Below are 18,676 nucleotides of genomic sequence, written 5' to 3' on the forward strand. Positions count from 1 at the left end.
TCCCCATCCCTGTCAGACCAAAGACACCAGGTACAGGACCCAACCCTCCACTGATCCCCATCAGACCACAGACACGAGGTGTAGGACCCAGCCCTCCACCAATCCCCATCCCTGTCAGACCACAGACACCAGGTACAGGACCCAACCCTCCACCGATCCCCATCGGACCACAGACACGAGGTACAGGACCCGACCCTCCACCGATCCCCATCAGACCACAGACACCAGGTACAGGACCCAACCCTCCACTGATCCCCATCAGACCACAGACACCAGGTACAGGACCCAACCCTCATCTGATTCCCATCAGACCACAGACACCAGGTACAGGACCCAACCCTCCATCGAACCCCATCCCTGTCAGACCACAGACACCAGGTACAGGACCCAACGCTCCTCCGATCCCCATCAGACCACAGACACCAGGTACAGGACCCGACCCTCCACCGATCCCCATCAGACCACAGACACCAGGTACAGGACCCAACCCTCCACCGATCCCCATCAGACCACAGACACCAGGTACGGGACCCAACCCTCCACCGATCCCCATCAGACCACAGACACCAGGTACAGGACCGAACACTCCTCCGATTCCCAACAGACCACAGACACCAGGTACAGGACCCAACCCTCCTCCGATCCCCATCAGACCACAGACACCAGGTACAGGACCCAACCCTTCTCCAATCCCCATCCCCATCAGACCACAGACACCAGGTACAGGACCCAACCCTCCTCCGATCCACATCAGACCACAGACACCAGGTACAGGACCCAACCCTTCTCCAATCCCCATCAGACTACAGACACCAGGTACAGGACCCAACCCTCCACCGATCCCCATCAGACCACAGACACCAGGTACAGGACCCGACCCTCCACCGATCCCCAGCAGACCACAGACACCAGGTACAGGACCCGACCCTCCACCGATCCCCAGCAGACCACAGACACCAGGTACAGGACCCGACCCTCCTCCGATCCCCATCAGACCACAGACACCAGGTACAGGACCCAACACTCCACTGATCCCCATCAGACCACAGACAACAGGTACAGGACCCAACACTCCACTGATCCCCATCAGACCACAGACACCAGGTACAGGACCCGACCCTCCTCCGATCCCCATCAGACCACAGACACCAGGTACAGGACCCAACCCTTCTCCAATCCCCATCAGACCACAGACACCAGGTACAGGACCCAACCCTCCACTGATCCCCATCCCTGTCAGACCACAGACACCAGGTACAGGACCCAACCCTCCACTGATCCCCATCAGACAACAGACACCAGGTACAGGACCCAACCCTCCACCGATCCCCATCAGACCACAGACACCAGGTACGGGACCCAACCCTCCACCGATCCCCATCAGACCACAGACACCAGGTACAGGACCGAACACTCCTCCGATTCCCAACAGACCACAGACACCAGGTACAGGACCCAACCCTCCACCGATACCTATCAGACCACAGACACCAGGTACAGGACCCGACCCTCCACCGATACCCATCAGACCACAGACACCAGGTACAGGACCCAACCCTCCTCCGATCCCCATCCCCATCAGACCACAGACACCAGGTACAGGACACAACCCTCCTCCAATCCCCATCCCCATCAGTCCACAGACACCAGGTACAGGACCCAACCCTCCACTGATCCCCATCAGACCACAGACACCAGGTACAGGACCCGACCCTCCTCCGATCCCCATCAGACCACAGACACCAGGTACAGGACCCAACCCTCCACCGATCCCCATCCCTGTCAGACCACAGACACCAGGTACAGGACCCAACCCTCCACCGATCCACATCAGACCACAGACACCAGGTACAGGACCCAACCCTTCTCCAATCCCCATCCCCATCAGACCACAGACACCAGGTACAGGACCCAACACTCCTCCGATCCCCATCCCTGTCAGACCACAGACACCAGGTACAGGACCCGACCCTCCAATGATCCCCATCAGACCACAGACACCAGGTACAGGACCCAACCCTCCTCCGATCCCCATCCCAGTCAGACCACAGACACCAGGTACAGGACCCAACCCTCCTCCGATCCCCATCCCTGTCAGACCACAGACACCAGGTACAGGACCCGACCCTCCACTGATCCCCATCAGACCACAGACACCAGGTACAGGACCCAACCATCCTCCGATCCCCATCCCAGTCAGACCACAGACACCAGGTACAGGACCCAACCCTCCTCCGATCCCCATCCCTGTCAGACCACAGACACCAGGTACAGGACCCAACCCTCCTCCGATCCCCATCCCTGTCAGACCACAGACACCAGGTACAGGACCCGACCCTCCAATGATCCCCATCAGACCACAGACACCAGGTACAGGACCCAACCCTCCTCCGATCCCCATCCCAGTCAGACCACAGACACCAGGTACAGGACCCAACCCTCCTCCAATCCCCATCCCTGTCAGACCACAGACACCAGGTACAGGACCCAACCCTCCACCAATCCCCATCCCTGTCAGACCAAAGACAACAGGTACAGGACCCAACCCTCCACCGATCCCCATCAGCCCAATTTTGAATTGAAGGACTAAGCTGTGCTCGGAGAGACTCCCCACCGGGGTAACTCACCTGTGCTCTGTCGGACTGGAGTCTGGGTGAGTCATTTTCATCAGAAGGTCAGCAAAAGCCTGGAAGACCATCAGTTTGTTAGTTCAAGGGGCAGCTCCAGCAGCCGTCCCAACACGAGCCCCACCGCACTCCTGGTGTGGACACGGAGAGCCAGAGGGTGAAACTATCACAGCCCGATGGACTGGGGAGGGAGAGGGTGACACTATCACAGCCCGATGGACCGGGGAGGGAGAGGGTGACACTATCAAAGCCCGATGGACCGGGCAGGCAGAGGGTGACACTATCACAGCCCGCTGGACCGGGGGGCAGAGGGTGACACCATCACAGCCCGATGGACCGGGGAGGCAGAGGGTGACACTATCACAGCCCAATGGATCGGGGAGGCAGAGGGTGACACTGATCACAGCCCGATGGACCGGGGAGGCAGAGGGTGACACTATCACAGCCCGATGGACCGGGGAGGGAGTGGGTGACACTATCACAGCACGATGGACCGGGGAGACAGAGGGTGACACTATCACAGCCCGATGGATCGGGGAGACAGAGGGTGACACTATCACAGCCCAATGGATCGGGCAGGAAGAAGGTGACACTATCACAGCCCGATGGACCGGGGAGGCAGAGGGTGACACTATCACAGCCCGATGGACCGGGGAGACAGGTGGTGACACTATCACAGCCCGATGGATCGGGGAGACAGAGGGTGACACTATCACAGCCCAATGGACCGGGGAGGCAGAGGGTGACCCTTATCACAGCCCGATGGATCGGGGAGACAGAGGGTGACACTATCACAGCCCGATGGATCGGGGAGACAGAGGGTGACACAATCACAGCCCGATGGACCGGGGAGGGAGAGGGTGACACTATCACAGCCCGATGGACCGGGGAGACAGAGGGTGACACTATCACAGCCCGATGGATCGGGGAGACAGAGGGTGACACTATCACAGCCCAATGGATCGGGCAGGCAGAAGGTGACACTATCACAGCCCGATGGACCGGGGAGGCAGAGGGTGACACTATCACAGCCCGAAGGACCGGGGAGACGGGTGGTGACACTATCACAGCCCGATGGATCGGGGAGACAGAGGGTGACACTATCACAGCCCAATGGACCGGGGAGGCAGAGGGTGACCCTTATCACAGCCCGATGGATCGGGGAGACAGAGGGTGACACTATCACAGCCCGATGGATCGGGGAGACAGAGGGTGACACAATCACAGCCCGATGGACAGGGGAGGCAGAGGGTGACCCTTATCACAGCCCGATGGATCGGGGAGACAGAGGGTGACACTATCACAGCCCGATGGATCGGGGAGGGAGAGGGTGACACTATCACAGCCCGATGGACCGGGGAGGGAGAGGGTGACACTATCACAGCCCGATGGACCGGGGAGGGAGAGGGTGACCCCTATCACAGCCCGATGGATCGGGGAGGGAGAGGGTGAACCCTAGCACAGCCCGATGGACCGGGGAGGCAGAGGGTGACCCCTATCACAGCCCGACGGACCGGGGAGACAGAGGGTGACACTATCACAGCCCGATGGACCGGGGAGACAGAGGGTGACACTATCACAGCCCGATGGACCGGGGAGGCAGAGGGTGACACTATCACAGCCCGATGGACCGGGGAGGCAGAGGGTGACACTATCACAGCCCGATGGACCGGGGAGACAGAGGGTGACACTATCACAGCCCGATGGACCGGGGAGGGAGAGGGTGAACCCTAGCACAGCCCGATGGACCGGGGATACAGAGTGTGACACTGATTACAGCCCGATGGACCGGGGAGGCAGAGGGTGACCCCTATCACAGCCCGATGGACTGGGGAGGGAGAGGGTGACCCCTATCACAGCCCGATGGACCGGGGAGGCAGAGGGTGACACTATCACAGCCCGATGGACCGGGGAGACAGAGGGTGACACTATCACAGCCCGATGGACCGGGGAGGGAGAGGGTGAACCCTAGCACAGCCCGATGGACCGGGGATACAGAGTGTGACACTGATTACAGCCCGATGGACCGGGGAGGCAGAGGGTGACCCCTATCACAGCCCGATGGACTGGGGAGGGAGAGGGTGACCCCTATCACAGCCCGATGGATCGGGGAGGGAGAGGGTGAACCTTATCACAGCCCGATGGACCGGGGAGGCAGAGGGTGACCCCTATCACAGCCCGACGGACCGGGGAGACAGAGGGTGACACTATCACAGCCCGATGGACCGAGGAGACAGAGGGTGACACTATCACAGCCCGATGGACCGGGGAGACAGAGGGTGACACTATCACAGCCCGATGGATCGGGGAGACAGAGGGTGACACTATCACAGCCCGATGGACCGGGGAGGGAGAGGGTGACACTATCACAGTCCGATGGACCGGGGAGGGAGAGGGTGACCCCTATCACAGCCCGATGGATCGGGGAGGGAGAGGGTGAACCCTAGCACAGCCCGATGGACCGGGGAGGCAGAGTGTGACACTATCACAGCCCGATGGACCGGGGAGACAGAGGGTGACACTATCACAGCCCGATGGCCCGGGGAGGCAGAGGGTGACACTATCACAGCCCGATGGACCGGGGAGACAGAGGGTGACACTATCACAGCACGATGGACCGGGGAGACAGAGGGTGACACTATCACAGCCCGATGGACCGGGGAGGCAGAGGGTGACACTATCACAGCCCGATGGACCAAGGAGGGAGAGGGTGACACTATCACAGCACGATGGACCGGGGAGACAGAGGGTGACACTATCAAAGCCCAATGGACTGGGGAGGCAGAGGGTGACACTATCAGAGCCCGATGGACCGGGGAGGGAGAGGGTGACACTATCAGAGCCCGATGGACCGGGGAGGGAGAGGGTGACACTATCACAGCCCGACGGACCGGGGAGGGAGAGGGTGACACTATCACAGCCCGATGGACTGGGGAGAGAGAGGGTGACACTATCACAGCCCGATGGACCGGGGAGGGAGAGGGTGACACTATCACAGCCCGATGGACCGGGGAGGGAGAGGGTGACACTATCACAGCCCGATGGACCGGGAAGGGAGAGGGTGACACTGATCACAGCCCGATGGACCGGGGAGGGAGAGGGTGACACTATCACAGCCCGATGGACCGGGGAAGCAGAGGGTGACACTATCACAGCCCGATGGACTGGGGAGAGAGAGGGTGACACTATCACAGCCCGATGGACCGGGGAGGGAGAGGGTGACACTATCACAGCCCGATGGACCAGGGAGGCAGAGGGTGACACTATCACAACCCGATGGACCGGGGAGGGAGAGGGTGACACTATCACAGCCCGATGGACCGGGGAAGCAGAGGGTGACACTATCACAGCCCGATGGACTGGGGAGAGAGAGGGTGACACTATCACAGCCCGATGGACCGGGGAGGGAGAGGGTGACACTATCACAGCCCGATGGACCGGGGAGGCAGAGGGTGACACTATCACAGCCCGATGGACCGGGGAGGGAGAGGGTGACACTATCACAGCCCGATGGACCGGGGAGGGAGAGGGTGACCCCTATCACAGCCCGATGGATCGGGGAGGGAGAGGGTGAACCCTAGCACAGCCCGATGGACCGGGGAGGCAGAGGGTGACCCCTATCACAGCCCGACGGACCGGGGAGACAGAGGGTGACACTATCACAGCCCGATGGACCGGGGAGACAGAGGGTGACACTATCACAGCCCGATGGACCGGGGAGGCAGAGGGTGACACTATCACAGCCCGATGGACCGGGGAGACAGAGGGTGACACTATCACAGCCCGATGGACCGGGGAGACAGAGGGTGACACTATCACAGCCCGATGGACCGGGGATACAGAGGGTGACACTATCACAGCCCGATGGACCGGGGATACAGAGTGTGACACTATCACAGCCCGATGGACCAAGGAGGGAGAGGGTGACACTATCACAGCACGATGGACCGGGGAGACAGAGGGTGACACTATCAAAGCCCAATGGACTGGGGAGGCAGAGGGTGACACTATCAGAGCCCGATGGACCGGGGAGGGAGAGGGTGACACTATCAGAGCCCGATGGACCGGGGAGGGAGAGGGTGACACTATCACAGCCCGACGGACCGGGGAGGGAGAGGGTGACACTATCACAGCCCGATGGACTGGGGAGAGAGAGGGTGACACTATCACAGCCCGATGGACCGGGGAGGGAGAGGGTGACACTATCACAGCCCGATGGACCGGGGAGGGAGAGGGTGACACTATCACAGCCCGATGGACCGGGAAGGGAGAGTGTGACCCTTATCACAGCCCGATGGACCGGGGAGGGAGAGGGTGACACTGATCACAGCCCGATGGACCGGGGAGGGAGAGGGTGACACTATCACAGCCCGATGGACCGGGGAAGCAGAGGGTGACACTATCACAGCCCGATGGACTGGGGAGAGAGAGGGTGACACTATCACAGCCCGATGGACCGGGGAGGGAGAGGGTGACACTATCACAGCCCGATGGACCGGGGAGGCAGAGGGTGACACTATCACAACCCGATGGACCGGGGAGGGAGAGGGTGACACTGATCACAGCCCGATGGACCGGGGAGGGAGAGGGTGACACTGATCACAGCCTGATGGACAGGGGAGGGAGAGGGTGACACTATCACAGCCCGATGGACCGGGGAAGCAGAGGGTGACACTATCACAGCCCGATGGACTGGGGAGAGAGAGGGTGACACTATCACAGCCCGATGGACCGGGGAGGGAGAGGGTGACACTATCACAGCCCGATGGACCGGGGAGGCAGAGGGTGACACTATCACAGCCCGATGGACCGGGGAGGGAGAGGGTGACACTATCACAGCCCGATGGACCGGGGAGGGAGAGGGTGACCCCTATCACAGCCCGATGGATCGGGGAGGGAGAGGGTGAACCCTAGCACAGCCCGATGGACCGGGGAGGCAGAGGGTGACCCCTATCACAGCCCGACGGACCGGGGAGACAGAGGGTGACACTATCACAGCCCGATGGACCGGGGAGACAGAGGGTGACACTATCACAGCCCGATGGACCGGGGAGACAGAGGGTGACACTATCACAGCCCGATGGACCGGGGATACAGAGTGTGACACTGATTACAGCCCGATGGACCGGGGAGGCAGAGGGTGACCCCTATCACAGCCCGATGGACTGGGGAGGGAGAGGGTGACCCCTATCACAGCCCGATGGATCGGGGAGGGAGAGGGTGAACCTTATCACAGCCCGATGGACCGGGGAGGCAGAGGGTGACCCCTATCACAGCCCGACGGACCGGGGAGACAGAGGGTGACACTATCACAGCCCGATGGACCGGGGAGACAGAGGGTGACACTATCACAGCCCGATGGACCGGGGAGAAAGAGGGTGACACTATCACAGCCCGATGGACCAAGGAGGGAGAGGGTGACACTATCACAGCCCGATGGACCGGGGAGACAGAGGGTGACACTATCACAGCCCGATGGACCGGGGAGACAGAGGGTGACACTATCACAGCCCGATGGATCGGGGAGACAGAGGGTGACACTATCACAGCCCGATGGACCGGGGAGGGAGAGGGTGACACTATCACAGTCCGATGGACCGGGGAGGGAGAGGGTGACCCCTATCACAGCCCGATGGATCGGGGAGGGAGAGGGTGAACCCTAGCACAGCCCGATGGACCGGGGAGGCAGAGGGTGACCCCTATCACAGCCCGACGGACCGGGGAGACAGAGGGTGACACTATCACAGCCCGATGGACCGGGGAGACAGAGGGTGACACTATCACAGCCCGATGGACCGGGGAGGCAGAGGGTGACACTATCACAGCCAGATGGACCGGGGAGGGAGAGGGTGACACTATCACAGCCCGATGGACCGGGGAGACAGAGGGTGACACTATCACAGCCCGATGGACCGGGGATACAGAGTGTGACACTGATTACAGCCCGATGTACCGGGGAGGCCGAGGGTGACCCCTATCACAGCCCGATGGACTGGGGAGGGAGAGGGTGACTCTATCACAGCCCGATGGACTGGGGAGGCAGAGGGTGACCCCTATCACAGCCCGATGGATCGGGGAGGGAGAGGGTGAACCCTATCACAGCCCGATGGACCGGGGAGGCAGAGGGTGACCCCTATCACAGCCCAACGGACCGGGGAGACAGAGTGTGACACTATCACAGCCCGATGGACCGGGGAGACAGAGGGTGACACTATCACAGCCCGATGGACCGGGGAGGCAGAGGGTGACATTATCACAGCCCGATGAACCAAGGAGGGAGAGGGTGACACTATCACAGCACGATGGACCGGGGAGACAGAGGATGACACTATCACAGCCCGATGGACTGGGGAGGCAGAGGGTGACACTATCAGAGCCCGATGGACCGGGGAGGGAGAGGGTGACACTATCACAGCCCGACGGACCGGGGAGGCAGAGGGTGACACTATCACAGCCCGATGGACCGGGGAGGGAGAGGGTGACACTATCACAGCCCGATGAACCAAGGAGGGAGAGGGTGACACTATCACAGCACGATGGACCGGGGAGACAGAGGATGACACTATCACAGCCCGATGGACTGGGGAGGCAGAGGGTGACACTATCAGAGCCCGATGGACCGGGGAGGGAGAGGGTGACACTATCACAGCCCGACGGACCGGGGAGGCAGAGGGTGACACTATCACAGCCCGATGGACCGGGGAGGGAGAGGGTGACACTATCACAGCCCGATGGACTGGGGAGGCAGAGGGTGACACTATCAGAGCCCGATGGACCGGGGAGGGAGAGGGTGACACTATCACAGCCCGACGGACCGGGGAGGGAGAGGGTGACACTATCACAGCCCGATGGACTGGGGAGAGAGAGGGTGACACTATCACAGCCCGATGGACCGGGGAGGGAGAGGGTGACACTATCACAGCCCGATGGACCGGGGAGGGAGAGGGTGAAACTATCACAGCCCGATGGACCGGGGAAGCAGAGGGTGACACTATCACAGCCCGATGGACTGGGGAGAGAGAGGGTGACACTATCACAGCCCGATGGACCGGGGAGGGAGAGGGTGACACTATCACAGCCCGATGGACCGGGGAGGCAGAGGGTGACACTATCACAGCCCGATGGACCGGGGAGGGAGAGGGTGACACTGATCACAGCCCGATGGACCGGGGAGGGAGAGGGTGACACTGATCACAGCCCGATGGTCACAGAGAGCCAGAGGGTGACACTGATCACAGCCCGATGGACCAGGGAGGGAGAGGGTGACACTATCACAGCCCGATGCACCGGGGAAGCAGAGGGTGACACTATCACAGCCCGATGGACTGGGGAGAGAGAGGGTGACACTATCACAGCCCGATGGACCGGGGAGGCAGAGGGTGACACTATCACAGCCCGATGGACCGGGGAGGCAGAGGGTGACACTGATCACAGCCTGATGGACTGTGGAGTGAGAGGGTGACACTATCACAGCCCGATGGACCGGGGAGGGAGAGGGTGACACTGATCACAGCCTGATGGACTGTGGAGTGAGAGGGTGACACTATTACAGCCCGATGGTCACGGAGAGCCAGAGGGTGACACTGATCACAGCCCGATGGACCAGGGAGGGAGAGGGTGACACTATCACAGCCCGATGCACCGGGGAAGCAGAGGGTGACACTATCACAGCCCGATGGACTGGGGAGAGAGAGGGTGACACTATCACAGCCCGATGGACCGGGGAGGCAGAGGGTGACACTATCACAGCCCGATGGACCGGGGAGGGAGAGGGTGACACTGATCACAGCCCGATGGTCACGGAGAGCCAGAGGGTGACACTGATCACAGCCCGATGGACCAGGGAGGGAGAGGGTGACAGTATCACAGCCCGATGCACCGGGGAAGCAGAGGGTGACACTATCACAGCCCGATGGACTGGGGAGAGAGAGGGTGACACTATCACAGCCCGATGGACCGGGGAGGCAGAGGGTGACACTATCACAGCCCGATGGACCGGGGAGGCAGAGGGTGACACTGATCACAGCCTGATGGACTGTGGAGTGAGAGGGTGACACTATCACAGCCCGATGGACCGGGGAGGGAGAGGGTGACACTGATCACAGCCCGATGGACCGGGGAGGGAGAGGGTGACACTATCACAGCCCGATGGACCGGGGAGGCAGAGGGTGACACTGATCACAGCCTGATGGACTGTGGAGTGAGAGGGTGACACTATTACAGCCCGATGGACTGGAGAGTGAGAGGGTGACACTATCACAGCCCGATGGACTGGGGAGGCAGAGGGTGACACTATCACAGCCCGATGGATCGGGGAGGCAGAGGGTGACACTGATCACAGCCCGATGGACCGGGGAGGCAGAGGGTGACACTATCACAGCCCGATGGACTGGGGAGGGAGAGGGTGACACTATCACAGCCAGATTGACCGGGGAGACAGAGGGTGACACTATCACAGCCCGATGGATCGGGGAGACAGAGGGTGACCCTATCACAGCCCGATGGATCGGGCAGGCAGAAGGTGACACTATCACAGCCTGATGGACCGGGGAGGCAGAGGGTGACACTATCACAGCCTGATGGACCGGGGAGACAGGTGGTGACACTATCACAGCCCGATGGATCAGGGAGACAGAGGGTGACACTATCACAGCCCAATGGACCGTGGAGGCAGAGGGTGACCCTTATCACAGCCCGATGGATCGGGGAGACAGAGGGTGACACTATCACAGCCCGATGGATCGGGGAGACAGAGGGTGACACTATCACAGCCCGATGGACCAGGGAGGCAGAGGGTGACCCTTATCACAGCCCGATGGATCGGGGAGACAGAGGGTGACACTATCACAGCCCGATGGATCGGGGAGACAGAGGGTGACACTATCACAGCCCGATGGACCGGGGAGGGAGAGGGTGACACTATCACAGCCCGATGGACCGGGGAGGGAGAGGGTGACCCCTATCACAGCCCGATGGATCGGGGAGGGAGAGGGTGAACCCTAGCACAGCCCGATGGACCGGGGAGGGAGAGGGTGAACCCTAGCACAGCCCGATGGACCGGGGAGGCAGAGGGTGACCCCTATCACAGCCCGACGGACCGGGGAGACAGAGGGTGACACTATCACAGCCCGATGGACCGGGGAGACAGAGGGTGACACTATCACAGCCCGATGGACCGGGGAGGAAGAGGGTGACACTATCACAGCCCGATGGACCGGGGAGGGAGAGGGTGACACGATCACAGCCAGATGGGTCGCGGAGACAGAGGGTGACACTATCACAGCCCGACGGACCGGGGAGGGAGAGGGTGACACTATCACAGCCCGATGGACTGGGGAGAGAGAGGGTGACACTATCACAGCCCGATGGACCGGGGAGGGAGAGGGTGACACTATCACAGCCCGATGGACCGGGGAGGGAGAGGGTGAAACTATCACAGCCCGATGGACCGGGGAAGCAGAGGGTGACACTATCACAGCCCGATGGACTGGGGAGAGAGAGGGTGACACTATCACAGCCCGATGGACCGGGGAGGGAGAGGGTGACACTATCACAGCCCGATGGACCGGGGAGGCAGAGGGTGACACTATCACAGCCCGATGGACCGGGGAGGGAGAGGGTGACACTGATCACAGCCCGATGGACCGGGGAGGGAGAGGGTGACACTGATCACAGCCCGATGGTCACAGAGAGCCAGAGGGTGACACTGATCACAGCCCGATGGACCAGGGAGGGAGAGGGTGACACTATCACAGCCCGATGCACCGGGGAAGCAGAGGGTGACACTATCACAGCCCGATGGACTGGGGAGAGAGAGGGTGACACTATCACAGCCCGATGGACCGGGGAGGCAGAGGGTGACACTATCACAGCCCGATGGACCGGGGAGGCAGAGGGTGACACTGATCACAGCCTGATGGACTGTGGAGTGAGAGGGTGACACTATCACAGCCCGATGGACCGGGGAGGGAGAGGGTGACACTGATCACAGCCTGATGGACTGTGGAGTGAGAGGGTGACACTATTACAGCCCGATGGTCACGGAGAGCCAGAGGGTGACACTGATCACAGCCCGATGGACCAGGGAGGGAGAGGGTGACACTATCACAGCCCGATGCACCGGGGAAGCAGAGGGTGACACTATCACAGCCCGATGGACTGGGGAGAGAGAGGGTGACACTATCACAGCCCGATGGACCGGGGAGGCAGAGGGTGACACTATCACAGCCCGATGGACCGGGGAGGGAGAGGGTGACACTGATCACAGCCCGATGGTCACGGAGAGCCAGAGGGTGACACTGATCACAGCCCGATGGACCAGGGAGGGAGAGGGTGACAGTATCACAGCCCGATGCACCGGGGAAGCAGAGGGTGACACTATCACAGCCCGATGGACTGGGGAGAGAGAGGGTGACACTATCACAGCCCGATGGACCGGGGAGGCAGAGGGTGACACTATCACAGCCCGATGGACCGGGGAGGCAGAGGGTGACACTGATCACAGCCTGATGGACTGTGGAGTGAGAGGGTGACACTATCACAGCCCGATGGACCGGGGAGGGAGAGGGTGACACTGATCACAGCCCGATGGACCGGGGAGGGAGAGGGTGACACTATCACAGCCCGATGGACCGGGGAGGCAGAGGGTGACACTGATCACAGCCTGATGGACTGTGGAGTGAGAGGGTGACACTATTACAGCCCGATGGACTGGAGAGTGAGAGGGTGACACTATCACAGCCCGATGGACTGGGGAGGCAGAGGGTGACACTATCACAGCCCGATGGATCGGGGAGGCAGAGGGTGACACTGATCACAGCCCGATGGACCGGGGAGGCAGAGGGTGACACTATCACAGCCCGATGGACTGGGGAGGGAGAGGGTGACACTATCACAGCCAGATTGACCGGGGAGACAGAGGGTGACACTATCACAGCCCGATGGATCGGGGAGACAGAGGGTGACCCTATCACAGCCCGATGGATCGGGCAGGCAGAAGGTGACACTATCACAGCCTGATGGACCGGGGAGGCAGAGGGTGACACTATCACAGCCTGATGGACCGGGGAGACAGGTGGTGACACTATCACAGCCCGATGGATCAGGGAGACAGAGGGTGACACTATCACAGCCCAATGGACCGTGGAGGCAGAGGGTGACCCTTATCACAGCCCGATGGATCGGGGAGACAGAGGGTGACACTATCACAGCCCGATGGATCGGGGAGACAGAGGGTGACACTATCACAGCCCGATGGACCAGGGAGGCAGAGGGTGACCCTTATCACAGCCCGATGGATCGGGGAGACAGAGGGTGACACTATCACAGCCCGATGGATCGGGGAGACAGAGGGTGACACTATCACAGCCCGATGGACCGGGGAGGGAGAGGGTGACACTATCACAGCCCGATGGACCGGGGAGGGAGAGGGTGACCCCTATCACAGCCCGATGGATCGGGGAGGGAGAGGGTGAACCCTAGCACAGCCCGATGGACCGGGGAGGGAGAGGGTGAACCCTAGCACAGCCCGATGGACCGGGGAGGCAGAGGGTGACCCCTATCACAGCCCGACGGACCGGGGAGACAGAGGGTGACACTATCACAGCCCGATGGACCGGGGAGACAGAGGGTGACACTATCACAGCCCGATGGACCGGGGAGGAAGAGGGTGACACTATCACAGCCCGATGGACCGGGGAGGGAGAGGGTGACACGATCACAGCCAGATGGGTCGCGGAGACAGAGGGTGACACTATCACAGCCCGATGGACCGGGGAGACAGAGGGTTGCACTATCACAGCCCGATGGACCGGGGATACAGAGTGTGACACTGATTACAGCCCGATGGACCGGGGAGGCAGAGGGTGACCCCTATCACAGCCCGATGGACTGGGGAGGGAGAGGGTGACTCTATCACAGCCCGATGGACTGGGGAGGCAGAGGGTGACCCCTATCACAGCCCGATGGATCGGGGAGGGAGAGGGTGAACCCTATCACAGCCCGATGGACCGGGGAGGCAGAGGGTGACCCCTATCACAGCCCGACGGACCGGGGAGACAGAAGGTGACAATATCACAGCCCGATGGACCGGGGAGACAGAGGGTGACACTATCACAGCCCGATGGACCGGGGAGGCAGAGGGTGACACTATCACAGCCCGATGGACCAAGGAGGGAGAGGGTGACACTATCACAGCCCAATGGACCGGGGAGACAGAGGGTGACACTATCACAGCCCGATGGACCGGGGAGACAGAGGGTGACACTATCACAGCCCGATGGACCGGGGATACAGAGTGTGACACTGATCACAGCCCGATGGACCGGGGAGGCAGAGGGTGACCCCTATCACAGCCCGATGGACAGGGGAGGGAGAGGGTGACTCCTATCACAGCCCGATGGACTGGGGAGGCAGAGGGTGACACTATCACAGCCCGATGGACCGGGGAGGGAGAGGGTGACACTATCACAGCCCGATGGACTGGGGAGGCAGAGGGTGACACTATCACAGCCCGATGGACCGGGGAGGGAGAGGGTGACACTATCACAGCCCGACGGACCGGGGAGGGAGAGGGTGACACTATCACAGCCCGATGGACCGGGGAGGGAGAGGGTGACACTATCACAGCCCGATGGACCGGGAAGGGAGAGGGTGACACTGATCACAGCCCGATGGACCGGGGAGGGAGAGGGTGACACTATCACAGCCCGATGGACCGGGGAAGCAGAGGGTGACACTATCACAGCCCGATGGACTGGGGAGAGAGACGGTGACACTATCACAGCCCGATGGACCGGGGAGGGAGAGGGTGACACTATCACAGCCCGATGGACCGGGGAGGCAGAGGGTGACACTGATCACAGCCCGATGGACCGGGGAGGGAGAGGGTGACACTATCACAGCCCGATGGACCGGGGAGGCAGAGGGTGACACTGATCACAGCCCGATGGACCGGGGAGGGAGAGGGTGACACTGATCACAGCCTGATGGACTGGGGAGTGAGAGGGTGACACTATCACAGCCCGATGGACTGGGGAGGGAGAGGGTGACACTATCACAGCCCGCTGGACACGGAGAGCCAGAGGGTGACACTGATCACAGCCTGATAGACTGGGGAGTGAGAGGGTGACACTATCACAGCCCGATGGACCGGGGAGGGAGAGGGTGACACTATCACAGCCCGATGGACCGGGGAGGCAGAGGGTGACACTATCACAGCCTGATGGATCGGGGAGGCAGAGGGTGACACTATCACAGCCCGATGGACACGGAGAGCCAGAGGGTGACACTGATCACAGCCCGATGGACCGGGGAGTGAGAGGGTGACACTATCACAGCCCGATGCACCGGGGAAGCAGAGGGTGACACTATCACAGCCCGATGGACTGGGGAGAGAGAGGGTGACACTATCACAGCCCGATGGACCGGGGAGGGAGAGGGTGACACTATCACAGCCCGATGGACCGGGGAGGCAGAGGGTGACACTATCACAGCCCGATGGACCGGGGAGGCAGAGGGTGACACTGATCACAGCCCGATGGACCGGGGAGGGAGAGGGTGACACTGATCACAGCCTGATGGACTGTGGAGTGAGAGGGTGACACTATCACAGCCCGATGGACCGGGGAGTGAGAGGGTGACACTATCACAGCCCGATGGACCGGGGAGACAGAGGGTGACACTATCACAGCCCGATGGACTGGGGAGAGAGAGGGTGACACTATCACAGCCCGATGGACCGGGGAGGGAGAGGGTGACACTATCACAGCCCGATGGACCGGGGAGGCAGAGGGTGACACTATCACAGCCCGATGGACCGGGGAGGCAGAGGGTGACACTGATCACAGCCCGATGGACCGGGGAGGGAGAGGGTGACACTGATCACAGCCTGATGGACTGTGGAGTGAGAGGGTGACACTATCACAGCCTGATGGACTGGGGAGGGAGAGGGTGACACTGATCACAGCCCGATGGACTGGGGAGGCAGAGGGTGACACTATCACAGCCCGATGGATCGGGGAGGCAGAGGGTGACACTGATCACAGCCCGATGGACCGGGGAGGCAGAGGGTGACACTATCACAGCCCGATGGACTGGGGAGGGAGAGGGTGACACTATCACAGCCAGATTGACCGGGGAGACAGAGGGTGACACTATCACAGCCCGATGGATCGGGGAGACAGAGGGTGACCCTATCACAGCCCGATGGATCGGGCAGGCAGAAGGTGACACTATCACAGCCTGATGGACCGGGGAGGCAGAGGGTGACACTATCACAGCCTGATGGACCGGGGAGACAGGTGGTGACACTATCACAGCCCGATGGATCAGGGAGACAGAGGGTGACACTATCACAGCCCAATGGACCGTGGAGGCAGAGGGTGACCCTTATCACAGCCCGATGGATCGGGGAGACAGAGGGTGACACTATCACAGCCCGATGGATCGGGGAGACAGAGGGTGACACTATCACAGCCCGATGGACCAGGGAGGCAGAGGGTGACCCTTATCACAGCCCGATGGATCGGGGAGACAGAGGGTGACACTATCACAGCCCGATGGATCGGGGAGACAGAGGGTGACACTATCACAGCCCGATGGACCGGGGAGGGAGAGGGTGACACTATCACAGCCCGATGGACCGGGGAGGGAGAGGGTGACCCCTATCACAGCCCGATGGATCGGGGAGGGAGAGGGTGAACCCTAGCACAGCCCGATGGACCGGGGAGGGAGAGGGTGAACCCTAGCACAGCCCGATGGACCGGGGAGGCAGAGGGTGACCCCTATCACAGCCCGACGGACCGGGGAGACAGAGGGTGACACTATCACAGCCCGATGGACCGGGGAGACAGAGGGTGACACTATCACAGCCCGATGGACCGGGGAGGAAGAGGGTGACACTATCACAGCCCGATGGACAGGGGAGGGAGAGGGTGACACGATCACAGCCAGATGGGCCGCGGAGACAGAGGGTGACACTATCACAGCCCGATGGACCGGGGAGACAGAGGGTTACACTATCACAGCCCGATGGACCGGGGATACAGAGTGTGACACTGATTACAGCCCGATGGACCGGGGAGGCAGAGGGTGACCCCTATCACAGCCCGATGGACTGGGGAGGGAGAGGGTGACTCTATCACAGCCCGATGGACTGGGGAGGGAGAGGGTGACACTATCACAGCCCGATGGACCGGGGAGGCAGAGGGTGACACTATCACAGCCTGATGGATCGGGGAGGCAGAGGGTGACACTATCACAGCCCGATGGACCGGGGAGTGAGAGGGTGACACTATCACAGCCCGATGCACCGGGGAAGCAGAGGGTGACACTATCACAGCCCGATGGACTGGGGAGAGAGAGGGTGACACTATCACAGCCCGATGGACCGGGGAGGGAGAGGGTGACACTATCACAGCCCGATGGACCGGGGAGGCAGAGGGTGACACTATCACAGCCCGATGGACCGGGGAGGCAGAGGGTGACACTGATCACAGCCCGATGGACCGGGGAGGGAGAGGGTGACACTGATCACAGCCTGATGGACTGTGGAGTGAGAGGGTGACACTATCACAGCCCGATGGACCGGGGAGTGAGAGGGTGACACTATCACAGCCCGATGGACCGGGGAGACAGAGGGTGACACTATCACAGCCCGATGGACTGGGGAGAGAGAGGGTGACACTATCACAGCCCGATGGACCGGGGAGGGAGAGGGTGACACTATCACAGCCCGATGGACCGGGGAGGCAGAGGGTGACACTATCACAGCCCGATGGACCGGGGAGGCAGAGGGTGACACTGATCACAGCCCGATGGACCGGGGAGGGAGAGGGTGACACTGATCACAGCCTGATGGACTGTGGAGTGAGAGGGTGACACTATCACAGCCTGATGGACTGGGGAGGGAGAGGGTGACACTGATCACAGCCCGATGGACTGGGGAGGCAGAGGGTGACACTATCACAGCCCGATGGATCGGGGAGGCAGAGGGTGACACTGATCACAGCCCGATGGACCGGGGAGGCAGAGGGTGACACTATCACAGC

The 18,676-nt window shown here is 61.6% G+C and overlaps 1 protein-coding gene across 1 annotated transcript in view; it reads right to left on the reverse strand.

Annotated features, from left to right (window-relative positions):
• The window catches only part of LOC132394437 (nitric oxide synthase 1-like), a 168,616-nt gene that overhangs the window by 59,392 nt on the left and 90,548 nt on the right, over window positions 1-18,676 (reverse strand). The window contains exon 14 of the mRNA XM_059970597.1: window positions 2,628-2,686. Coding sequence (XP_059826580.1) covers window positions 2,628-2,686 — 59 coding nt within the window. The remainder of the gene's footprint in view (window positions 1-2,627; window positions 2,687-18,676) is intronic.

The sequence above is a fragment of the Hypanus sabinus genome, chromosome 5, assembly GCF_030144855.1.
Source record: "Hypanus sabinus isolate sHypSab1 chromosome 5, sHypSab1.hap1, whole genome shotgun sequence".
In the NCBI taxonomy this organism is placed as follows: Eukaryota; Metazoa; Chordata; class Chondrichthyes; order Myliobatiformes; family Dasyatidae; genus Hypanus; species Hypanus sabinus.